Raw genomic sequence first — 25,992 nt, 5'->3', positions numbered from 1 at the left:
ATTGGTTATTGGGCTAAGAAATTCTGAATAACTAGATGAGCAGATGGGAGCCCTTCACCAGGCTCGTGCTGCTTAAATTCATTTTCTGGCTCCTCCATGAATCTTGCATTTTTTTCTCTTTGTGAATTGGATAGAAATTCACAAATTTCACAGGGTTTGAAAGGCTGTGCACCAGCATTTGGTCAGCCTTTTCTGTGACTGTTGGGGCTTTTCTTGAGGAAGGGGTTTAGTGACCCCTCCCAGCCCTACACAGGGTGTCTGCCTTGACCTGCAGCTCCGTTTTCTGTGAATGTAGGTGCAAATACATTTTATTGGGATTTATCTTTTTACAGGCCCTGTCTGGGCTCTACAGAAAAAGAGTGATATTAGTATTTCAAGAACATGCAGTGGAAGTAAAATCTGTACTAAGATGCCGTAATGAGGACGATAATTGTACCCTACCTAAGAATCTTAATATAATAAAAACATAGAAGTAATAAACCCCAGATTTTGCTTATCACTTGCCTGGTTTTACTCCCCAGACATCATTATCATCTGTTCAAGTCAGGCACACAACCAATAAAGTCTCACCAGATCTACAGTTCAGCAGAGGAAAAAACACATTCGGTGTTCCTCTGGAAACTCTCATACAGGATGCAACACCTTGTGGAGTTCCTTTTCTCGTGATGCAGATGGTGGAGTACCTAGAAGCGTTTGGTAAGTTCCTGTTTTCTTTGTTTGGTCTCCGAAAACTGTAACTCTTTGTTTAAGCTGCGTTTTTCAACTGTGACTGCTGAAAAGTCTATTTTTACAATTATTATGCTTTGTTAGAGGAGCTCTTGCTTATTGAGATCCAGTTTCATCACACAGGTCTGGTGATGCAACCACTGCTCACGGTTTCGTATTTTTTCTTAAACAGGTCTGGAACGTGTCGGTATATTTCGAATCAGTGGCTCAGTAAATAAAATCAAGGAATTGAAGCAGAAATACGATCAAGGAGAAAAAGTAGACCTTATTAATGATGGAGATGTTGATTCTGTGGCCAGCCTCCTGAAACTCTTTTTGAAAGAACTACCAGTGGCTGTTTTTCCAGACAACATTTGTTCTGGCTTGCTAAAAACTTTCCAAGGTACAGAAAGGGCACCTTCCAAGATTCTGTCCTTTCTCTGGCAGTCACAATGCGTTCATTGCGCCTTCCTAGCAGCAAAGATTTAAGTTTCTTTAACCTGAGGCTGATGGTTAATTGCTTTTGGTGGGCCAGTCTTTTTTTGAATTCATTAATGCTTTTGAACTTCCCACCATCCTGTGGCAAGGTGTTGGATGCAATCCAGTCCTGGATTTTTTCAGAAAGTACCTTTTCTGCATGATTTCTTTTCAAATTTGGTACCTTATCTGTTACCAGGATAACATTTATATTTTCAATCTTATCACTATCATAATGTTGCTCGTGTTCTTATATAGCCACTGCCTCACTTCTCTCTTTTCCAAGTTGTAGCCTCTTTCTCTATTTAACCTTCCTTTGTACAAGAGTCTTTTCGTACATCCCTGTTCCTATTTAGTACTTTTTACTATTTTTCCTGTAGTCTTCTTGGTCAGCAACGTGTGGAGCAGCACAAAGCCTTTCAAATTGATCGCCAAGTTGAGTACCTGCAGCAATACGCTGCCATGTTCCCTATTCAAGCCTGTAATGGCTGAGAGATTGGAAGATTCTGGCCAGTGATTTTGAGTGATAACTATATCAGATATTTGCATACAAATAAGTGGGTTTTGTGTGTTAGATTTCAGGTTGGTTTTGTTCGAACTACTTCTGCAAGGTGCCACATTATAAAAAAAGGAAAAAAAAACCAGAAAGGAGTAATTTTCATTAACTATGAAAGTTTGTGCTGAAAGATCTGCAGGTTTTTTTTTGCAAGCACTTTGTTTTGACTACCCTGAACAGTCTTGCTGTTATTTTCTTATTTTATTTTATTTTTTTCCTCTCCATTCTCTTTTCCCTATCTCTCTCATTAATAATTTGAGCACTATTGGTCTTGCCCATTATGAAATGTATTTTTTTAGGCATGATTTGCTATTTACAATGTCAAAACTACACAGATGTGTCCTGGTGATTTCTGGCAAATTTGAGCATCAGCTGCCAGTTATTGAGCAGTACTATCATCTCAGTTCTAATAGCCAGGAGACTTTATCATACTAATTCTGAACTGCTGTTCAAATAGCATTGTTTCTGAACCCATTTGCTGCTTTGCAACTCTTCTTTGAAGGATGAAACCCAAGAAAATTCTAAGTATCCCTTATTTAGAATTTTAAGCATCTCTTGTATAACTACAATTGCATATTTATAGAGAAAAAAATGTTTTGAGACCGAGAGCTACCAATTAGTCAGGAAATTAAGGTAATGTGGGGCTGAAAGGGTACAATTTCTTATTTCTATTAATGAGAATCATGCAGCATGTGTAAAATCTCTGGGGAGAGTCAAGACTGACGATCTTGTCTTGTCTTTAAAAGCAGCTTTAAGGACTCAGGTACATGACTACTGTCTGCATATGCATTAGAAAAGAAGCAAGAGCTAAATGATTCTATCATAACAGGAAGAATAGCAGAAAGAGTGTATATAAAACAATATCTGGAAAATGCATGATACTTAGATATTAAATTGAAAATTGTTTGTTTAGGACATATTTATTCTTTTATTTTTCTCTGGTGCATTTTAAAACGTCCTCTTGTTCTCAGGTCTCTAATAACGCCTATGAGGTAATTGTGTTACTACTAGGAATGTCTATGTAATAACTTTTCTTTTTCCCCCAGAGCACGAAGTCCACACGGCAGAATGCATAGAGAACCTGAGACAGTTACTCAGCTGCTTGCCCAAAGCCCATCAAAACCTTCTTCGATTCCTGTTCGCTTTCCTTTTAAAGGTAGCCACGTACAGTGCAGTGAATTTCATGACTCTGGAAAACCTTGCCATTGTGTTTGGACCTGCGTTGTTCAAGTGAGTACTGTCTATTTAAATACCTTCAACAGAACTCCTAGATCACACTTTACAATGAGGCTTTCTGTCACAACTGTATGTCCAATTGTAAGTGGAACATTTTGAAAATTGAATGTTTATTATCACATCTGCCCATAATTTATTAGGTAATAAGATGTGATGGGCTGAGCTGGCTGACCACCTTCATGATGTTAGGCACTGGGTATACAGGTCCAGCCTCAAGTAAGAAACCATCTGAAGAGAACAGGTATGAGGCCTGAAAAGCCAATTAATAAAAACTGCTCCTCTTAGCCAAGCTAAGTTCTATGTCATGCAAGTCAAGGTAGTGAGAAGGAACAACTTAGACCTGATATTGGAGGATGTTTCAGCGAAGGTGGAATGATTTTGTTTTTAATCCTATGCTTTATGTTTATGCGAGAGGATGTTGAAATGTTTATACCTGTCCTACAATGTGTAAAACTGTTTTAGTGGATCAATTCCAACTTAGTGTGAAATACAAGCCAATGCCACTTTGCAAAATGTGTATGTTAGTATTTAGTATTTTCTATGCAGTAAAAAAAATCCTCTTTATTTTTCACTGTTTTATATGGCAAGCCAAATAAGTTATTAAAATGATATATCAGCAAAATTGGTAGCAAGCACATCAGAAAATAATGACAGGCTTTGTTTTGGGGAGCTACACTCTCAAATCTTGCTACTGTTTCCACAGGTCTCTATGTTTCTGTCCATTTACCTGCTCTGTGATCTTAGTACCAGATGCATCAGTGTATAAGCTTTGCAGGTGGCATAAGTAGAAGGACTCTTCCTTTTGCAAAAGTAGAGCTAGGGAGAGGGATCTAACAACATGAAATGTGGTAGGAGTTAAGCCATTTACTCCTGTGAGAATAGGCTACACCATGGAGGATGTTCAGTGATGAAACGAAGTTTTGCAACCAAATCCCAAGTTCCTTAGTATCTACATGCTAAAACTAGTAAACGTTTACTTCTCTGTGCCTGGATTAGTTGTGTGGTAAAACTTATAACAGTAACACCTAAAAGGCTGATGACAAAAGGCCCTCACCGAAAATGTGTCCCTTGACCCGCACACTAACTCAACAAGGACTACGCTGACTGTTACTCTTATGTCATCAGGCCCCTTTGCTAACACATGAGGTTTCTGTGTACATGTGCAAGAATACTTAATTTTATTCCTTTATCTCCATTCCCAAATTTTCTGAACATGTGCCCACTGATAGCTGTATATACAGATAAGAATCCAATGAGCTTCCTTATTGACTGATAAGCTGTTTCAGATTTTAAGCATCCTACTCTGTTTTGAGAGATGGTCCAATTCCTTCTCAACATGCTCCTTTGTCTAGTTTTAAAGTACACTTAGCGCTAAAGTTAAATGCTTTTGTGGCAATGACCTATCTGAGAAGCCTTGAAAACTACCAGCATTGGATTTCTCTGCCAGCGACTTGTCAAGAGCGCACGGCTACCATAAATAGAAGTATATCTGTGCTATGAATATTAATGCCAGCTTTTCACAATCATTCTGGTCTCACCAGCTCTGGGAGAGAAACCAGTATGTCTGGAGCTCATCTTTTTTGTGAAGTGTAGGACTATTGCTGTCCTTGGAGAGTTATCGCCTAGGATTATGAAAAATCACCTTTTTTTTGGTAGCTGGGTGGAGAGGAGAGCCTTGCAACTGGCATTTTCTCTCAGCTAGATTGCTGTACTTGTTCCCACTGAGTGATCTGAGGCCTTAAATGATTCAGGATAAACCATTTTTATTGTCCTGTACAGCAGCAAAATTCAAGGTAGTCTAGTGTGTGTCATATCTGCTGACATAGGGAATAAAATAAGAAATTTTATGTCTTTCAGCAGAAGAATTAGTGCAATTAGCCACCACATTATGAAACATTTAGCAGCCAGGATGTAGATTCACTGTAAAGTGAGATGCATTGAGTAGTACTTGCTATAGCTGTTCAGTCAGAATGTGAAGGTTAGGAGAAAAAACAGCTCTAGATCTAATCTCCAGTTGTTGGAAATAACATTCTGGATGTGATGTCAGCTCTGCTTACAGCACTAATTCATTGCATGTGTTAAAACTGTTCTGCATGTTTTGGCAATCTGCATTTCTATGCAATTACTTCTCTCTTCATTGACATCAAACAAGTAAACTAGTTTTTTTCTAAGCATTTTTACTTGAAAATTTTGAACTACTTATATTCAAGTGTAAATTCTGTCTATGATTATCACCTGTTTCAATCTGTTGAAGCTTTTATTTGTGGAGACCTGTCATGCTTATAGTTTCACTGCAGTGAGTGAGTTAGAATATTGAGTAGTCGGAACATGGAACATGCACAGGCCTTGGAGACGCAAAATTAGAATATAAAACTTGCTGCTCATTATACCTTTCAAGCCTAAACTGTGTATACTTCACAATTAGTAGCTACGGTAAATGCAACACGAAAAATATAAGCATTAGCTCAGGTATTGTATTGGAAATTTAGTTAAGGATCACAGAAAACTCCTCTTATAATTAATTTTAAATGCTAGGAAACTAATAGCACTGTGTGAAAATTGAATATTAAATAATCACTCTTCCATATTCTTTCAACTGCTGCAGCCCCTTCCTTCAATGCTGCTTATATTGAATATTTAACTAAAATTATCTTCTTATTGGAATTTTTCTATTATCAGTATATATTTCATGTCCCCATGCAGGGTGGTAGAACCTAAAGTGGGGGTGAGAAAAGAAGGTATGTTTCAGAAAAGCATAACTGAGTAAAATGTTTAATTTTACCTTTAGTCTTCTTGGTAAACCATCTCCTCCCTCCCTCATGAGGCTGAGTTAAGCTATCTTCACTGCTGTTAAATGGCTCCACTAGCACCTTTCAGATTGCTTTTCTTTTAGTTTTTTGACATCTTAACATTTGCATGATGCAGCTTTCATGTCCTCGCCCTCTTGTAGGTAAGGGAACCAAAAACATAACTCGTGGATCAAGTGTCTGAGTAGCTACTACTCCCTACAATTTCTTTGCTAAGCTCTGCTCTTCTATTAGCTTCTACTGTTGATTTCTTTCTGCTCCTCCACTGAAGATTTATTTCTGTTGCTATTCATCTATCTTGTGAGCTGTTTCTTGTCCTGCTACTCTCTGTAAATGCCAAGGAGAATAAATTGCTTTGATTTTATCAGAGATTTGACTGATGTTGCTGAAACTTCTGTAGATACTTTCTTATGTCTCATTTTGGTAAAGAGATTTCTGTTGCTCTTGCACGAGTGCACAAGGATGCCAGCCAGCCAGCTGTTTGCTTCTACTCACTTTGATTCATTCTTTCTGTAAATCTGCAGCAAGCCTCATCCACACGCCTCTGCCAGCAGGGAACCTTGGCAGATCTCCTGAACAAAGCCAAGGCAAGGGACTGTAGGAATTTTCTATCTTGCGCTTTGTGGCAAAACAACTTTGAAATGTTTCAGCTCAAGGAAACCAGTAGCTGCTTTCTGATGATCCACTTTTAATTTTCCTATTTGCAGCGAGTGTTCTGTGTTTGATTTGCACTACAACTCATTACAGGGCTTTCACGTGAAGCGCAGAATATAATTCAGTAGCTCTGCTTTTCCTAACATCGTGTTCCTTGTTTCAGTGTTGTTTGAATATGATTCCTCTGTCAAGCCTGATAATATAGTTTCTGCTTGCAGCAGAAGCATTTGAAGAGGCAGGAAGTGATTATTTTACAAAATTAATTGAACGTCTGTGGATGGTGGCTGCAGAGAAAACTAAAAATATATTTTCTATATTTGGAATACCCATCTGTTGCCATCTGTGAATATCTGTGAATAAGCAGACATTGATATTTGGAGTCAGCTGTAGGGTCACATTGCAGAGTATAGCTCAGATTTAGTTTGCAATGAATTAAGAACTGGGCCCCCAAAATGTAGGCTGCTAGTAAGGGAAAGTGGGACCCAATAAGTAGGGCGAGAGCTGCTTATTGTCGTGAACTATTTGTGGAATTCTCCTTGCTAGTAAGCAGTTAACAGCTGGTAGATATCAATATGCATAAGTTAAAGAAAGAAGATGAAAAAGAAGTCAGAGGACTAAAATTGTTTCTTGTATGTCCTGTGAGTTGTGGGTGTTGGTATTTGTGTAAGCAATGAATAATCTCTTAGAACTGCATGCAGGAAAGGCTGTTGCTCAGTCAACCACATGTTGAGTACAAGCTTGCTTTTGGTGGAGAAACTGAGTCTGTCCTGAGAAGATTAGGAATCCAAGAAGGAGAAATATTAGCTAACCCTAAAGAAAGAAGTGATGACACAACAGTTTATCCTGTAAATCTGTCTACGTTGCACCTAGCTGTAACTCTGCTTAAACCACCTTCTTTCAAAAGGAGCCCAAACTCAAGTTTTTCAGAAACAATAGTAAGTTTACAGAAGAAGAATGTGCATGAAAGGAATTGGACTGGGTCCATTGTATGTATTTATACTTAAAATCACAAACAAAGAATTAAACTACTGATTCGGCAAGCAGAAGACTGATGTGTTGTGTGTCTCCACATCATTCTCTGGGGTTTATGAATGTCCTGTTTAAATGTTAACATTGTGCTGGGTGGAACTGAGTTGATGCAGCGTGTCTGGAGAAGCAGGATAAAGCTGACACCATTTATGTAAATGTCCTCTAAGCTTTGAAATAGTTTGAGGGGACTGCACATGTCCTTCAAGGAATGAGATTAAAATCCCATATAAAGAATTGCAGTTTAATCTGCTTGCGTGGATAGTACAAGTTTAACTACTGTTGATTAAAGAGAAAAGGGAAGAGAGAAAGAAAGAGGAAAAAAACCAACCAAACCCCAGTCTGTTAATGGCAGCGTCCAGCAATTCCAATGCATGATGCGCCCAGTGTTTGTGAACTTATCAATTATAATACTGAAACAATTTCTTAACTATGTGTTAGGTTTTTCTTTTTTCTTTCCCGTGGCATTTCTGATAATATGACATTCCAGCCATCAAAGTTCACCCTCTTAAACTAAGCTAGAGTGAAACAACTCTCTTCCAGCTCTAATGCCAGTCAGTGGTGGCAGATTTCTGGGACTTTTATTTCTCCTCTTCATTCTTGATTATGAACCTCCTGCCTGAGTTACTGCCAGGTTGCTGTGCTGCCTCAATGTGTTGTGAACCATCGCGGCAAACTGGGGCTCCATCACTGTGAGGTGCCCAGTGCGGTGAACCCACCAAATTAAGTTGGTTCAAACAAGGCTGGAAGTCTGTTTTATCCAGTTGCCCAACTGGCTGCTTCACTGAATTATTTTGAGTACAGTGTGGCTCCCTCTGACTCATCATTAGCCCCTGATCTGAGAGTTCCTAAACTTAAACCATCTCCTCTTCCTTTAGGATCCCTGTCAGTCCCTTGGCTTGTGAAGAACAAAGGCTTTATAATAACCTCCTGCTGTATTTGCTTCAACACCATGAGATGCTTCTGTTTGACCTGAACCCTAGCTTGTCACAGACACGAGCAGATGGCCTTCAGGTAAGAAAGTTACATTGTTTGATTCAACAAGTAATCAAAAGCGCTTCATTAGGCTGGAACCTGCAAATGGAATTAAATGTGCATATACATAGTGTAATTAATGACTCTAGCTTGTTGCCAGCAATGTAAATATTCATTATGTGCCTAAGCTGGAGGAGAAATGTGACTTTTTAAAATTCTGATTTTGAAAAAAATGTAAGTGCAAAAGTAAAAGGTCAAGCGTAAAATCCCAAGTTGTTGCACTTTAAATATCTTAATGCTGAGCTTTGTTAGATCAAAGCCACTGGACTTTTCATCCAGTGAATCACTTCTTTTTTTTTGTGTGTGTTTGAGTTTGGCTATACATTGGCAATGCAGGAAAGCAAAACCAGAAGGATGAAACCCCTTTCATCTTTCCAGAACTCACTGTGTATGTTTCAGCCTCTCCTTGGACATGTTCTTTGCTAAAACATTGTTAGTATTCGATATCCTTTTTGCCTTTACTTGTCAAAAACCTTCTGGTGAAAGAAGCACAATAGACAAAGGCTGGTTTAGGGAGAGGGTCGCTCTAAGTCTTGTTTTCAGTTTGTAATGTGATGTATCATTGCTGCCCAACTTGAAAGTGATTTTTAGAAAAAGATATGAAGGAAATGTTGTAACAAAACCTACAGTTTAATACTGTACCACGTATTTGCCACAGATCCTTACAGTTCATGACTAGATTGATTGGAGTGAGCCAGATGAGGTGAAGGATTATAAGAGATTCGCACTGCCTGTAATTGTAGATCATGCTGCTCATGTTTGTGGCTCCTTAATTTCCTGGGTTCTTTCTCCCTTAAGAAAAAATATGAGAATTCTAATACAAAGTTTCTGTATTTAGAGCATACTATATATCCCAGACTGAATATTGAGACTGTAATGCTCCTTGGAACCTGTCTTTTAAAATAAATCCAGTACAGCGGTAGGTACAGAAAACAGAATACACTGATAGAAGGATGTTTCTGAAATATTCCTGCTGTGTCACGGGATGTGGCCCCAAATCTAAACCAAGGATTTTTTCACACAAAGACAGTGTTGGAGACCATGTATCCAGCTCCCCATACTCTTTGAAGATGTCACATTTCACTGCTGGCTTTGAGAAGTCCAGCAACCTGTACTCAAATGAGCATGCAACATCAAAATACTAGCTATCCTATTATATCTGCTTCTGCTTGTGAAAGTAGAAGAAGCATCAGCAGCTAAAGGAAATTGGAAAGGTATTAGAGAAGCCAGGAAACTTGGGTTTCTACTGCAGTGCTTTTGTTTTAGGAGCAACTTCACTCCCTGTAATTCTGCAAAATGTCACAGTCTGTCTGGGATGTGGGAAATAATTCTGTTGAAAAGATCCTTTCAAGTTCTTTAATAAAACCTCAGACAAGGCATAGCCACGAGGCACTTTCCTGCTCGGAGGTAAGATTATGAAAGAAATCCCATCTGTGGGTGAGAAGGGAATTCAGTGTTCTGTGGCTGATCTTGTTTTTGTAATTTCTGGCAGGAAACCCAGGACATTGGATAGGTACCCTTCATCTTTCATAATGTAACAATTGCTCAAAGTCCACTGAACTGGAAACATCAAAGTTAGGTTTACAAACTAAACATATTAAAAGATCATTTTCTAGTTCCAGCAAAGCAAGCAAAAATTGAAATGGCAAACCTGGCTTGGATCCCTTGTTGCTTCCTGGAAATGAAACTTGGTTTTATTGGCTTTTTCTCATGAAATAATTTCAAGCATTTACACAGATACTTGCATTTGGACTACTTAACTCCTGGAATTTTTTGTTGTTGTTATCGGAGTGCCTTTTTTTTCCACTTCAACATTATATGTTACCCGAATGAATTGATCTGCAATGAATCAAAGCCATAAAAATCTGGCAGGCATGTCATACAGCTGACAGGCTTAACCTCCAGTAGTGTTGTTCACAGGCTGAGATAGGCAAGATCGATTGATCCTGAGTAGAGCTCTTAGTATCTTGAAGTGCTAGGTGTCATCCCGCTTACTCTACACCTACAGGCTGATTCAGACTGACAGACTGTGAGAAGAATTTGCAGGTTTTTGAAAGGCACCAGTTTAATAGTTCAAACCAATTATTCTGGGCTGGGTAGTAGACTACTCACAGCCACTTATTCCATCTGAAGATAGTGGTTTAAAAGATGTATCCAAGGTAGCATGTATTTTATCTTGTCCTTTTCCCTGGCCATTGTATGTTGTACATTTTGGGCTTGGTTTTTTATTGTTGCTCTTAAAATAGAGATGGAATGCTGTAAAATCCTGCCAGTGTTTTTATTTTTATTTTTTTAATTTTGTAATTAGTATTTCTTTAATTTCCTTGAGAGTCCATTAACATTTAAAGCCATCCTCTATCCTTCTGTCCTAGCTTGCAAATTGTACTGGTACTAAACTGATTTTCCCGTTTGGTTAAATCATTCTTTAGAAAGAGGGTATACACTTTGGTGTTTGTTTTGGCCTGAGGTCTCATCTAGATAACTGTGGTTAACTGGAAGCTATCACTACTTATGTTGGAGGTGTGTAAGATTAGCTTAACTTCTATGGTTTAATTACATTATGAACCAAATCTTGCTAAAAGCAATTTGTCATGCTGTTTGCCCTCATAATTTCTGAATCTTACAATCTAGATAAAAACCGATTTTTTTTTATTTTTTGTACATAAGTCATTGATAAGTCCTTCCTGAATTATGCACAGTACCTTTGTCTTGTAAGCACACAGAAGCATGACTTTGTGGGTGCATAAAAGCCACTGCACGTATTTCCATCAAAGCATGACATTCATTAGACAAAAAGCCTCCACCCTGAGGAAATGAGTCTCATTTCTTGTTTTCTTTTCTTCCTTTGTCCTTTTATCTGTGCTTCATTATATATCAGTGAGGCTACAGGTGCTGCCTATTGATTGGATCCCATGTAACTTCTCCCTATAATTGTGGAACCCCAGTATAAAGGGATTACAGAGATCTAAGGGCCTGGGGAAGTGGAGTTGGACTGTATCCTGGACCTGCAGGTTGACCACAGGTGCCTCAGAAGGAATTTCTAAAATATTAGTGTGCTTTGGAGTTTATCTGAACAGGACAACTAAATATTTAGTGGAGACTTTATCTACTCAAAATATAGCTTTATTGGGATGGCTTTTGTGCTCTGGAGAGTTTTGTTAGTCTCAAGGTTTTAGTCTTTTTCAAAGAGAAAATAGTGTTTCTGTGAAAAATCCGTGGTGCCTCGCTCTCAGCTGAAGTTGCTGTAAAAAAGAATTGTAGTCTCCCAAATGGATTGTCCTCAGCTGGAGGGCAGCAATAATGTAATTGATGTCTTCCTTTGCTAATCCCATGACAATGCTTGTGGAATTAGCTGAAACTTTTCAGAACTAACAACGAACCAACCAAATGGACATTACCTCCTGATCTAGTAAACTGAAATTTCCAGGTTAGATTAAATTCTCCTGTCAAACTAAGTTGTCTTGAATGGGGGAACATAGTTCAAATTTGTATTTGAGACTCTTAACATTTTTTTCCTAAATTTAAACTAGTACAGGTCTTGATTACTTTCTTTCATTTAATGTCTTTATGTAGCAATGCTAACATTCACTTAGGTTTACATGTCAATGTAGCAAATTCTGTGTATCATGTGAACTGCCAGTAGATTTGTAGGGATTACTGTTGCATTATAACAAGTCTTCTTCATATTATTTCCCATTCCACAGAAAAACTGTTTTTCCAAACCTTTGTAAATTTAGCAAAACATGGAATCATTAAACATTAAGTCTTAATTTTGTATTTGAGTACTGCCCAAACCAGAAGGCTGGATGAAAAATATGCCATACATTGAGGATCAAATTATAACCTAGATCTCCACAAAAATTATGGCGAGTAGACTGTAAGGATATGTTTTACTTTTTGTGGATAAATGGTGTAGAATATTTTACTGACTGTAGGCATAAGGATTTGATAAAAACTGCTGTAGCCTAGGGAATTGTGACTTAAAGCAACCAAAGTGGCTGTGGCTGGGGTACTCGTAACTCTTAGGTCTTCAGAGCCAGAGCCTTTCTGCCTGCTGGTGGAAGGAAAAGGGAATGGAGAGAGCGAGATGCTTTATCTGCTCTGTGCCTGTGATCTGCAGCAGACTGTCCCTTGTACTGGAGATCTGTACCTTGGAAATCACAAGTGTGTCTGGTCTCCATTGGTAGTGAACTGCAGGGTGTGGAGGGAATGTCACTGATTTGATGTTTGCTCCAGCACTGCTGGGGGTTCTCTTGACTTGCTATACAAGTGGCCTGGAACACTATATGTCACCCTTCAACCCTTTCCTATGACTTAATGGATTTCACCACTATCCACTATTCTCTCTTCGCCCTCCCTACAACACCTACATATTTATAATTTAATTTTTCAGTGGTGGAAGGCTTCATTAAGAATGCATATTGGCAGGTGAAGTTGTGCTCTGTGTGACTGTGCTTTACTGCAACGAGCAGCCTGAGCACAGGAGAGGGAAGCTGGTCGAACAGAAATCCTGAGATTCTTTACTGCAATCGATAACACAAGAACAAAGCCCAGGCAATCACACTAGCTGATTACACCGATCACTGTCATTCAATGATGGTATAAAGTGTGTACAAGTGGGAGATCTTTCTAAAATGAGTCACTAACACAAACCTTTTCTGGTCTGGAAAATACAATATGTTTTGAAGGCAGTCAGTGTGGTGTACAGAAACTAACTCGGTGGGGGCTCCTTTGTTACTTCTCAGTCTGTGAATGCCCATTTTCAGTTTTGCTGTGAACAGAGCATCTTAAAAGCTCTTGCCATAGTCGAGCTCACAGAATGTACGTATATTCAAAGAGTTTTATCTGAAATTTGTGAAGGTAAAACCTGATGTGTTCAAAGCGACAGCTGGTTGCTTTGCTTATGAAGATCAGCTGCCCTACATGGAAGAGGATTGTAATTAATCAGCTAGTGTATGCGTTAGGATAATACAAATTTCTAATTTCAGAGGATCCGTATGGTCTTCCTCTGATGTTTAAAAAATTTACCACAACACCTAAACCTTACACTTGTGGCTCTGAAATTTCCAGATATCCCAAGGTTGCAACAGAACCTGCAGCATTTCTTCCACTTGGTGTCAGCATTGCTCTCTCGCTCCAGAGCTATTCTCTGCTTTGAACATCACTCTTTAATATGTTCTGAGTACCTATCTTAAAATTATGTGTTACATTTCTATTTCTGTAACGTATCGGAACATCAGCCTGTTCCTTCCTCAGGTAATTATTGATATCAGAGAGGCATGAAGGAAGGGTATGAATTCACCTCCAAACCATTATGAAATGCAAGCCCTTTTTATTTTACGCTTGTGTCACCTTCCTTACCTCAGCAGGACAACCATTAAAATCTCTTATCGCTTTTGTATTCCTTTTCTTTAGTGTACACAGGCAATTTGATTTGTTTGCTGATGATCAGGACTGTTTGGAAAAAAAACAACTTCAGAAGTGCAGTCTTTGATAGAAAAATCATCTCTTAGGAAATTAAAAATATTTTTACTGAAAAGCTTGTGATATGTAGGCATCAAAATATTGCAGCCTTTTTACTTGTCATACTGTACTAGTGGGGATGTGTGGATGGAAGGAATTATTTGAAATCCTTTAGTGGCTTTTCATTTCATGCAGTATTAGGGATGGGAGTGGAAAATGTTTTCAGAAAAGCGGAAGAGAAATGTAGAGCGATATACAAACCTGTAAAAAAATTCCACTGTTCAGAAAAAAAAAAATCAAATAAGAAACTAACACTCTTCATTTAACTAATTGGCTAATTATACTTCATTTAAATGTAGTTATTTGCCGAGCTGTGCCACAGTGAATTTCATAGGCGTATTCTGAATGCACAGATTCCCCTCAAGCTGCCTCCCTCTCCAGCCCTCCAGGAATTCCTGGACTGCTTTGTTCCTCTTTAATTAGTTTATTTCACCTATTGTAGCAAAGATTCAAACATGCTTAGGTAATTAAACAGCAGGAATGGAGAGAAGAATAGGGCGAGCACTTATAGCAGCTGCTGCAGAAAGGAGTGGCTGGATCTCCAGAGAACATTAGCATGTTATAGCCTTCTGCAGTTCCCCTCCTGGTTTATCTGGGGTTTTGCTGTAGAGCAGAGTCTGCAGTGTTTAATTTCTTTGCTTCAAGTCAGAAAGGAAATACACGTGCATGAGTCAGCATTTCTGCTAAATAGTTTCCAGAACTATCAAACTAAATACTGGGTAACTTTTTATTTTGCTATGAAAAAGGAAAGGGATGAAATACGCCTGTAATAAAAATACAAATACTATTGAGCCACAACCATGAGAAACAAAAGGAAACATACGGTAAAGTTGTGTGCTACACCTGTTCCCCAGGTTTCATGGTTAGAAAATTTAGCCCAAGTTGCCCTGATTTACTGATTTTTATTTATTTTATTTTTTTGAGGTGGAGATTTGTGGAAAAAATGGGAAGGAATAAGTAGAAAAAACCTGTAGGAGTATTATGGAAAAACCAACGTGATACTTCAAAAAGTTTTAGTAAGAGCAAATAAACACAACACCTCCATATGTGCTTTTTTTTTTTTTCCCTAAATGCCTTTCTAGTCAATTCAAAGACCATTTTTAATTAAAAAAAACATTACTGCAGTTTGGCTTTGCATACAGGGTTGGCTTGCATGGGTAGTATTTTGCATGGACACTTGGCTAGTAATTTAGATGGGTGCTTGAAGATGAGGTTCTGTCAACAACCTTAATTCTGACATTTGAATTTTCACTGACCATCTGCTTTAATTAGACATTGCTCTATTTCCAGAAGTCTGCAGATGCGCATACAAGGATTCTGGATAGCAAAGAAATAATACTGTGGGCCTTAGGCTCTTCTGCCAAGTGGTGGGGTTGTCAGCTGTGCCTGGAGGTGGTTGTTAAAGGATGCTGATCAAGACTGAGTTTATCTGTAAGCTGTTAGGACAAGGAAATACTTGAGGAAAAGGAAATGCTGCTGTTTGATCCAGCGCTGTTTCCAGTATGGAACTGGCGCTTTGTCTGGGAGTTGCTGGTGATAGGAGCTCAGCTTCTTGTTACTTCAGAAGACTTCTCATGTCAGCACCCATGCATGGGGAGCTGGGCAGAGTGGGAAGCCAAACTGGGGTTAAAACTAACCTCCTGTCCATCTTGCTTGTGGGTCAACCAAAAGATGCAGAGGTTTGCCAGGATGAGGACTGCTGGGATCTCTACCTGGCACAGGCAGGAGAAGGGCCTGGGTGCTGGGACAGGGGATGCTGAGCCCTGTGTAACCCCTGCAGACAGTAGAATGGTAAAGCTATAAAGAGCAGGTATGTGGATGTAAGTAGAGGACGACAGGAGTTGACATACGGAGTTCTTATAAATTCTAGGCTCTTAGCTTAGTTTATGTTTTATAATATTTACGTGTTTTTTTGCATTGGAAGAGAAAATATATTACTTAAAAAATAGTGAAAGAAAGAAAGAAGCTCTTTGGTTGGTTTATCAGAGTGTCAACATGATGGCTTTAGTGTATGCATAGAGTTGTAGTGGAAACCAAGTGAAGAAATTATGAATTGAACTCTTTATCCGACGTTATTTTAGTTCTTTACTTTCTAATTTTATTCTCAAACTCTTTGAGGATTACATGGGTAGCTTTGAGCTTCATGACCTTTTTTGTCAATCAGTACAAAAGTACCATGCAGCAATAATAAACAACAGGTTGAAATTGGATAGATGCAGCATGCTGTAACTCAAAGCCATGCAGCACTTATAAAAATATGTTTTTCTTTCACAAGTTTCCATCAGGAAAGTATAGCAAGCAGTCTGCTGCTTAATTATAAGGAATCATGGATGAACAGGATATTTCCTTGGTTAAATATCTGATCTGCTGTTTTATTTTTCTTCCAATTCTTCTTTTCATGTACTTAATGTTTAGTTTAAGCAAATTCCTAGCTATTTAGTTAATAATTTATATTCCATAATGCTTTCCATGCTTAACCAAAATGCTGGTTGGGGTGGATGAAGAGGAAAATAAGCTGTGTTCATTTGAAATTAATACTAAATAGGCTGTGGAACAGTAAAGACCTACATCTGTTTAATTACCCTTTGCAGCCACTAAGCACGGTTCATGTCAGAAGTGTGAGTAACTTCTGAAAACTGCTGTTGATAGACCAAAAAGCTGCTGTGTTCTAGGTAATCAGTCAGCTGTGCATGTCTGTCTTTTTACCTGCCCTTAGTAATTTGTGTATTACAGAGAAATTAGCCTTTCTTCTTGCAAGTTGTGTGGAATAAAGATGCTTCCAGCAACTTTGTAATAGCAGGCAAAGCTGTGAACTAAAACAAAACCTCTTTCTGGATATGCCTGGAGCATAAGTAAATTAGCAACAGCAGAGTTGACTCTTTTTCCAGGGTTCCTTACTCTCTGTGTTCTGATGGTAACACAGTCATTGCACTTTCTGACCAGAGACAGCATAAGCAGATGGAATCTAAATCCAGATGACATTCCTTATAAACTCCATTTGTTTCTAATGTCTATAGCAAATCCAGATCCATATTCATGTAACAGTCATTCTTTATGAAGCCTGTTTCTAAAATCTGTACCAAAAAAGAGAGGAGATGAATTCATTTGTGTGCTTAAAATTCACAGATATGCTCTCTCTGAAAAGTGTGCTTAAGGATCTCTCAAACCTTGATTTAAAAACGAAGCAAAAAAACCCCAAACAAACAAAAAACCACCAAATCCAAAACCCAAACAACATTTCAAAGCTTTGCTCTGATTTCTGCTTTTAAACCCTCTGCTAATACCCGAGATTTATATTTCTAAATGTGGCTGCTGCATTTTCCTCCAGTGAAGCCTACTTTATTTATTTAAAGGTAAGAAGTTTGTGTTGAGTCAAAATCAAAGAAAAACAAAAAGGAAAATCTTTGTGTGGAAGAGGAGGGCAACATTTTTTATGTTCTTACTAAGCTGTCTCTCTTGAGAATCTTGGCACAGCAACAGTCACTCTAGAAAAGGAAACTACACTCTTCAAAGTGGCATGTGGTAACTTCAATTTAAAGGACAGGTCAGCTCCCAAGAATACTGAGGGGAATGATGGATCTCTTTGACTTCTTCTCACTTAATAGATTCTGCAAAATGTAATGTTCTCTTCTTTGAAATTTTTATGTAGCATGGGATTTCTTTTCTTAATCAAAATTAACTTTGGAGATGAAGGTCTGCTGCTGTCTTTGCATCATCTTCAACTGTGGCTCTTCAGTTATAGAATTATAGAAAGACAGAATCATTTAAAATCAAGTCCAACTGTTAACCTGCCAAGCTACCACTAAACCATGTCCCTAAACACCACATCTACATGTCTTTTAAATACCTCCAGGGATGGTGACTCAACCGCTTCCCAGGGCAGCTGTTCCAATGCTCGACAACCCTTTTGGTGAAGAAATTTTTCTTAATAACCAGCCTAAACCTCCCCAAGCACAACTTGAGGTCATTTCCTCTTGTCCTATTGCTCGTTACTTGGGAAAACACACTAACACCCACCTCACTGCAGCCTCCTTTCAGGTAGTTGTAGAGAGCGATAAGGTCTCTCCTCAGCCTCTTTTTCTCCAGAGTGAATGATCATAAACTTCTTTTTTTTCCCCTTGAGTTCCTGTTCCTTAGTTAAAAGGGAGGGAAAAGTTTTAGTCATGGAGAATAGAAGAATGAATTAATTCTTTGATATCAACTTATATATTACTTCAATGAAGAAATTGAGACTGGTGCCCTCATCTCACCCTGTTGCAGTTCTTCCTCTCAGAATGAAATTTTAATTCTTGAAACTTTAGACATACTCTTTTCCCCTTTATCTCCCTTTTCACCTTCCTTCCTCCACTAACTTGTTTTTTTGAAAGCAAAAGTGTTATATACTTTTTTTTTTTTTTGGAGCTGGTGCTATTATGAAGTAGAACAAACACTAGGCATTAGAGATATTCTTTATTTTTATTTCTTCTTCCTTGTTAAATTTAAGCAAATGGGAGGAAATTTTCACTTCTCTGGCCTACTTCACAAATGTTAAACTCTAGGCTCTAGTACAACACTAAAGCAAGGGGAAGTCACCTATCTATAAATTATGTCTTGTACTGATAGAAGTGATGTAAATTCCTCCTTGTAGAGAGAGGTGGCAAGGGTTCTTCCATACTTAAATGTTTCTCAGCTTGGTTCTGAAGCTTTTGTTGCAGTGTTTTACCTGTGAAGGAAAAATGTTGGAGATAATCCTAGGATATTTTATCCTTTTTGTTGTCTGTCATTTGCTTTGAGTAAAGAGTGAAGGCCTTAGTCCAAATGTTATAAGACCTCAGTGGATCAGTGCCCAGCTATGACACTAAAAAGGTTATTCCTGTATCACCTCTGCTCCGATTTGTGTAGCTAATGTGGTGGAGCTCCCTGGGTAAAACCGTTTTTGACTCTGAAATGATATTGTGAAGGAGAGAGTGCTATTGTGGAGGAGAGAGTACTTTCAAAGCTTTTTACAAGATGAAATATTTTACTCATGGCAGATAATGTAATACGCTTTTGACAAAAAAAAAATATCAGCTTACTGATTTTGTGTGCTCTGCACATACAACAGGCAACTATTGTTGCCATAGCAGAAGCAAAGAACACATTCCATTGTGAATGATTGTATGCCAGTCTCTTTACTCTAGGTTGTGCTTGGATATTATCATAGAAAGGCTGGAATATCTTCAGTGAAGTGGGACAGACACTCTGAATTACATAAGAGTGACTTGATATTTTCACAGGGTATCTGCGTTTTTCCTCAAATAGTCAACAAGTCAATAAATTCCAACCAAAAAACCTCACCATGCAATTAAAATCACGAGAATTTGAAGGCAGTTGGTTCAGCCAAAGAGGTTTGTGTATCTGAGGCAAGTGTTCTATGGTAATCGTTGGAACGTCATGAATTAGGAATGGTTGGACTCGATGATCCGTTGGGTCTCTTCCAACCTGGTTATTTTATGATTCTATGAATTAACAATGTGTTTTGTTAATTCAGCAATTATTAGTGGAGTAGGGGTAGTGCTCTTCTTTCTTTTCATTAAGGGGGTGCTAGCAGGTACTGTGCAGGGCAACCAAGTGATGTGCAGAGATGTTGGTGCTAGATCTGTATCACTCAGCAGGCTGGAAAGGGTAAATTAGTTTTCACTAGCTGTTTAGGTGATGTAATTGCTTTCAGTACCTATGGTAGTGTTGTCATGTCCACAGTTCAAAAGTGTACAGAAGACAGGGCAAACGTATATTTATTTCCTATATCCATGTTCCTGAATGTCTCATGCATGTATTGTTTGTTTTTAAATGATGAAATAAAAGAAGTTCAGAGCAACTGGTTGCACTAGGATGTAGGCAGGAAGTGTCTTTCATGTACTTTTTTTAAATTTGTTTATAAGGTTGACAGGAGTTTCAAAGGGTGACTGCAGACTCAAGTGAACCTTTGAATAAAAGCTCTTAAGTGCCAGGAAAAATATTGGATGACGTTTCTTCAATATTGTTTTTCTTACTGAAGGGAGTATTGAAAAAAAGAGGAAAGAAGAAAGGTCTGTAGTGCTTACAAAAAGTCTTCTTTAGTTTGCCCTTGCCATTTTGAAGACTTAAAACCTGATCTAAAGCATAATCCAGAAAAATGTGTCAGAGGATTTGTTTGTAAGCATACAGTGCATTCACATCAGTAAACTCTTACTGTGGCTGTCATGTTCCCTACCTTGGAGCCTCATTCTAATCTCCTGGCAACATTCGAGTTCAGTGCTTTCCATTTTGATTGAATTAATTAGTGAAGTGTGGATGATTCCCCGATTCTGGAATTGTCAGATTTTTTTAACAGGATGTTTTTAGAGGTTATTTTTCTTTGGTTAATGACAAGTAAGGCATCTGACTGCATTTCTGTGTTGTTTAAATCAAAAATACATTGCCCATTTGGAAGCAGTGAACATGGTAAATGAGAGCTGTATTTATGTACTTATCTTGCCTTTAAGTTAATCTCCCTTTACTAGTTGAGCCTTTCAGGTTGCTATAGAAACTGCCACAGCCTCCAACTGTGTTTCCTCCCAAGACTTAATTGCATTCTAAGTTTCATATGCTCTCTATTAACCGCAGCACTGGCAGACACAATCGTGTGGCAGAATGAGTTGAATTAATGGTTCAGTAAGATGTATGTATTTTTTAATATTATGTTTCCATATCCCATTTCACATTCTCCTTTACTTGCTGGTTAAACTCTCCTTTAACACGTGGTGAATACCAGAGTCATGGGTTCTCTCTGTTTGCTGACACTATATTTGATGTTTTTCAGTCTTTGATGCTATCAGAGTTGCTGCAAGAGTCATTAGTCTTTGTGACTTTTTTTTGTTCTCCTTAGAGAAGTCAAATTATTCATGAACTACCTTAGTTTTGCTGAAGATTGTCTGACACTTCTTCACTTCTTTGAAGACAAGTGGAAGTGCATAACTTCTATCTCAATAGCTCTGATAGGCTTCTGTTGACTCAGTGCTCTTTAACACATAATTTTAGCTTAACTGAAGTTATCAGCTTCAAAGACAGGCACTTTTCCTGCCAGGCCTGGTTTTAGGTAGGATATATCAATTCATCAAAGTAGAAGCCGAGTATGGCTATATGCAAGGCTTGATAAGGCTGTTTTGGGAAGTATTTCTTACATCCTTGGTGGAATTTCTCATCAAAAGTAGACCGAGGATGTGTCTCACTCTACTAGTACAACCAAATCTCAGAGATTTGCTTTCCCACTTGCTTCTTGGCAAGTGAGTGCTGTCAGTGCAAATATACTGTTTTTACCAGTGCCCTTCTGCTTTCTGTGGGGATGAACATCAGGAACTGATGGTAACATCACTTTCCTCTGTGTTGGATGGATGCAAGTTGAGAACAGCATAATCAAAAAGCATTAGAGTAGAGAAAAAAGAGTAGAGAAAACATCGCAGCAGAAGGAAGAGGACAAGCCATGTATGTATTTCCATCTTCTGTAAAGCCCTCTGTCTCGGCTCTGCGTTTGCTTAATGGGTAAAAGATGTGGAATAGGGCAGATATCCTCTGTGCACTGTTGCTCTCAGACCTGAGATGTTTCCATAGTTGTGTTAAAGCTGTCCCAAAGATGTATTTCTGTCATCATTAGGAGCATTAGAGACAGTACATAAATGCTTAATGGACAAAGTCAGACTAAGGCTGAGAAAGAAAGCAAAGTGAGAGTTTCACCAACATGTCACTTTAAGATGTTCATTCACATTAAGTCATGATTTAAATGCAGAACATCTGAAGACAGCTTAAATATACCCTTCACAACCCTTAAACTTTTCAAATATAATTTAAAATCCAACCCTTTGGGCTAATGCTTTTCATGTGGTTCACATTTTTTTCCCCTTTTTTGTCATTCTCCTTATGTGCTATGTGGCTTGACATGTACGTTCATGGTCACCTATAAAAATCTTTGTAATTAAGTCGAGTAAGCCAACGTACCTTTTCTGGCCTCAGCCTTACTGTTGTCTCTCTCTGTGAATTTGTATGGAAATTTATATGGAATTTTTTATTCTTTGTTAGCTCTTTCAAAAAGGGTCAATTAGGAAAGGAAAAAATTATGACAACACTGACAGGATTAATTTGAAAGAGTGTAGGCAGCTTTGTAGAACTTTTTTTTTCGCTCTTTTTCCTCAATTCTGTTGCATTTGCTATCTATTTTACACTTCTTGTCACAATGCAGTGCCCTTCCTGTCTCAGAACTTAAACCTCTTCCTCAGCATCTCAGCTTTCCTTTTTAGCTGCTCTGTAAGCCTGCGTGTTGAAGGCAACTGGGTTTCCCTGCCAGTTCTGGCTCAACTCATATTTCCTGCATTTCCTACAGAATGTTGACATATATTCTAAAAATCTATATGAGCTGGAGACCTTCCTCAAAGATTCTAAAAACACTTACTTTGGGATGGGATTCATTTATATTTGAATGTAAAATAAGTATTGTTTGTTGGCTTCTTGCCACTCCTGAGAAGCCACATAGTTGCCGTGTCTCCAGGTTGTCTGTTTGCATGAGCTATAATTTTCCAGGCAGTGACAGCACTGAATTTACAGAAAATATTGCTTGCAATGTCACCATAGGCATTCAGAACTAAGACCTTGCCTATCAACAGAGCACCCCAATGTGTGAGTGTGCAGAGGGCTTGACACTGGTTACATATGGTTGCTAGTGATCTTAGCAAAGAGAAAAGAGTCGTAAGAGCTCTGACATGTGCCCATAGAAGGTTGTTTTACTCTGCTGTAGAGTGTATTGCAGAAGTTTTTTTTCACAAGCCATAATTTCTTATGATTTCTGTAGTTTGTGGTATTCTCAGGCTGTTTCTATAGTTGATGGTATATTAATGGTACACTGTTTCTATAGGCACATGGCAGCTTTAGAACATAGGTGGCTGGATATTTAGGATGTATCTGTGGCCACATTAGCTCATGCAGTTCGGGTCAGGGACTTTATTACAGAGACACAATTATCACTGTACTTTTCTTGTCATGCCTTGCCAGAACCTGTCTTCTGGTACCTGTTGTTCATCTTTCCCATCCTGTGGGAGAAAACTGACTCACAAGCAGCTGATGGAAACTACAAAGGTGGGCAAAAAGTAGGGATGCTTCTCCTTTACAGACTTTGTGCTATCCCTCTTGTTTGTCAGACCAGCTGCAATGCTACTCTGGGATGTTTGTGTTGGAAGCCTCGCTGTTTCTGGGAGCAGGGAAGATAAACCGTGCAAGCTTCTGGCAGAAATCAAGAAGCGAGTTTTGAGCCAGGCTGCTTAGTGGATAGTGGAAAGATTAAACCGTGTAATTAACTTGAAGCTTTGATTTCTCCTCCTTTCCTTGTTCCTCAGTATAAGCAAAGAAAAGATGGAATGAAACTTGATCATAAAGAGAGTTCTGGATAAACAGGGATCATGCTGACATGGTTCATGCAGATCTCAGGCAAACATCTCCACTGAAATAAGGAGAAGCACTGAGAATGTGGTGCACAGGTGGCTGGTCAGCAGATCTACTCTTGAGTTCTGCAACGCTGTTTGTTTATTTTCTTTTTCTGCGCTATGTACAGTTTTCCTGTAGCACATGCTGAGCAGTAGGGGAGATAACACAGAAAAAATGTGGGTAGAATGTAGGCTTTGTAGGGGTAAACTTTTAAAATTCCTGAAATATAGACCTAGTAATTACTTTTAATGTGATTTCCCTCTCTTTACCTCCAACTTGTGCCTCCAGAATCAGTCCCAAGTAAAATTTCTACTTTCTATCTTAACCCTACTCACCTCAATGGACACTTAGCAAAAGGATTTTACCCATGTGTGAACTAAATTGGTCATTTTGTATGTCCTTGCATGGCATGCAACGAAAACTAGCATGGACTCTATTAATATTATTACGTAAACAGAATCGTTTCTATTCAGTTCTTCAACTGAGGAAGCACTGTGGGAAAAAGACAGTCAGAAGCTTGGGAATTACTCTACAAGGAATGATCTCAGTGTTTCTTGGCAAAAGCTGCTTTATGCTCTAGGCTTGCTTGGTACAAGCCAACAGTAACAAGGTCTTACTACGGACAGGAGTTTAACTAAATAGGCACTGAATATTTCCACCTCTCTTTGGAAGATGACACACAGAAATCTCAAAGTTTATTTCAAAGAAGGCTTAATTTTTATCTAATTACAACCAGATGCTCAACTTTGGGGAGGAGGTCAGACAAAAAAAAAAGAGGAGTTAGAGTTCCAAGTGAGGACTTATGTAAAATTTCTTTATTTACTTCTGAATACTGACAGAATATTAATTTTTTTTCCTCAATTCATTGCCTGTCAGTGTCTTTAAAAAGAAAATCAAAAGGCATAAGGTGATCGAGGTGACTTACTTTGCAATAATTGGATTTCTAGCATCGATTGCTATGAAATTTTTAATAGAATAGCCACAGGAGCAGCTGAACTGTTGTATGTGGTCATATATAGTCTACCTTTTGGGGGATTATTGGATAAGGCTGTAATGGAGGCATTAGATTACAATATAAAAACTTTTACAATGCCCTTTAAATTTTTTCTTACGTACTTAGATTGAATGAGCATATTAAATGGGAACTTGTGGCTGGAAAGTAACTATCTTTGATGCTGTATCAAGTGCAGGTGAGCCTGAAAGAAAGTGGGGAGCTCTCTTCCGCAAAGGCTTCTCAGATGAATATTGATAGCTCTGTGAATGTGATATTAGCACTTCAGTTTGTCTCAGGAGGTGATACTTCAAAGGTCTCTACTTTTTCTTAAGACTACCTCTGGCTGAATGTTATTTCAGTATAAAGATAACATCATCAGAGATAAATGTTAAGGAAAAGACGAATGATCCTGTTTATTCTTTGATTATTGTTGATTGTTTTCCCGAGACTGGAAGATATAGATAAGAATAATTTCAGAATTCTGTACTAAAAGCTGCTGCAGATCTGGCAGAAACTAATGCAAGAGTCAGCAGGGCACTCTGCCTTAAATGATTTGCCTTTGTGCATTCTCATTCTCATTCTCCTTCTCCTTCATGAAATTCTGTCTTCAGCCCTGTCTGTCTTTCTATTTTAATAAAATTACGAACTATCAATCTCAACCTCATGGGAAAAATGTGACCCAATGAATCTTTGTGGCACAGCTGAAGCAGGAACCTGTTTCTCTTGGCCTATGTTTTCTAACTGCCAATTCACTAAATGTTGTTTCTTTATCAGTGGAAGTGTTAATAGGAAACCAAGGAATTACTACTTAATGCATTGACCTGCACAATTAGTCTTCAAATAAATCAGGATACCTACTCAATCTTTTGTATTCCATACGCGTTGCAACAGTTGACTTGCAATAAAAATGTTTTAAGACACATACAAATAAACCTATATACAAATGTTCCTCCAGAACAGAACTCAAGGAAATTGGTGCCATACATGCAGCACTAGTGACAAACCCAAGCCATTTGTTCCCAAGTCCAGAAGTAAATTTATAACTCTGTGTGAACTGGTTTTCCTGAGTCTGTGCAGAATAAAATGTGACCCTTATTTTGTTGACTGCTCAGAATGGCACCTGGCCACCTGAAAGATGTTTCTGAGGTCTTGGAAAAGCCTGTAGGAATATGAAAAGGGCCAAAAAAAGCACAAAGAATATCTCAATAATAAAACAATTAAATACATTTTAAAATAATTGAGAATGTATTTACATTAAGAAACAATCTCAATTCTCGTTTCCTGGGAATCTGTACTGTGCGAGGAAGCAGAAGGTAATTATACTAAGAACACCTGAGGTAAAATCTTTAATTATAATAATTCAGACAGAAGTTAATTAAAAGCACATCTTCAATGTAGCACTATGGTATTCCCTACATGCCACCACCTGGGACTGACTCTCTTCTGCCCTCTCTGTTATTTAACTTAAACTCTAACAAACAGCAGTGAAAGTAGCTCTGATTTTCCCTTATCTGCTGGGCTACGGTTTGTGT

At 38.3% G+C, this 25,992-nt stretch overlaps 1 protein-coding gene across 2 annotated transcripts in view; it reads left to right on the top strand.

Moving 5' to 3' along the window:
• Positions 1-25,992, top strand: part of FAM13C (family with sequence similarity 13 member C) — a 113,085-nt gene that overhangs the window by 908 nt on the left and 86,185 nt on the right. For both annotated transcript variants that reach the window (XM_069864363.1, XM_069864362.1), the window contains exons 2-5: positions 522-696; positions 899-1,108; positions 2,785-2,968; positions 8,340-8,475. In XM_069864363.1, the coding sequence (XP_069720464.1) occupies positions 522-696; positions 899-1,108; positions 2,785-2,968; positions 8,340-8,475 (705 nt within the window). The remainder of the gene's footprint in view (positions 1-521; positions 697-898; positions 1,109-2,784; positions 2,969-8,339; positions 8,476-25,992) is intronic.

The sequence above is a fragment of the Phaenicophaeus curvirostris genome, chromosome 9 (assembly GCF_032191515.1).
Source record: "Phaenicophaeus curvirostris isolate KB17595 chromosome 9, BPBGC_Pcur_1.0, whole genome shotgun sequence".
In the NCBI taxonomy this organism is placed as follows: domain Eukaryota; kingdom Metazoa; phylum Chordata; class Aves; order Cuculiformes; family Cuculidae; genus Phaenicophaeus; species Phaenicophaeus curvirostris.
Note: the sequence above shows the minus strand (reverse complement) of the source record. Positions and strands in the feature narration are given on the sequence as shown.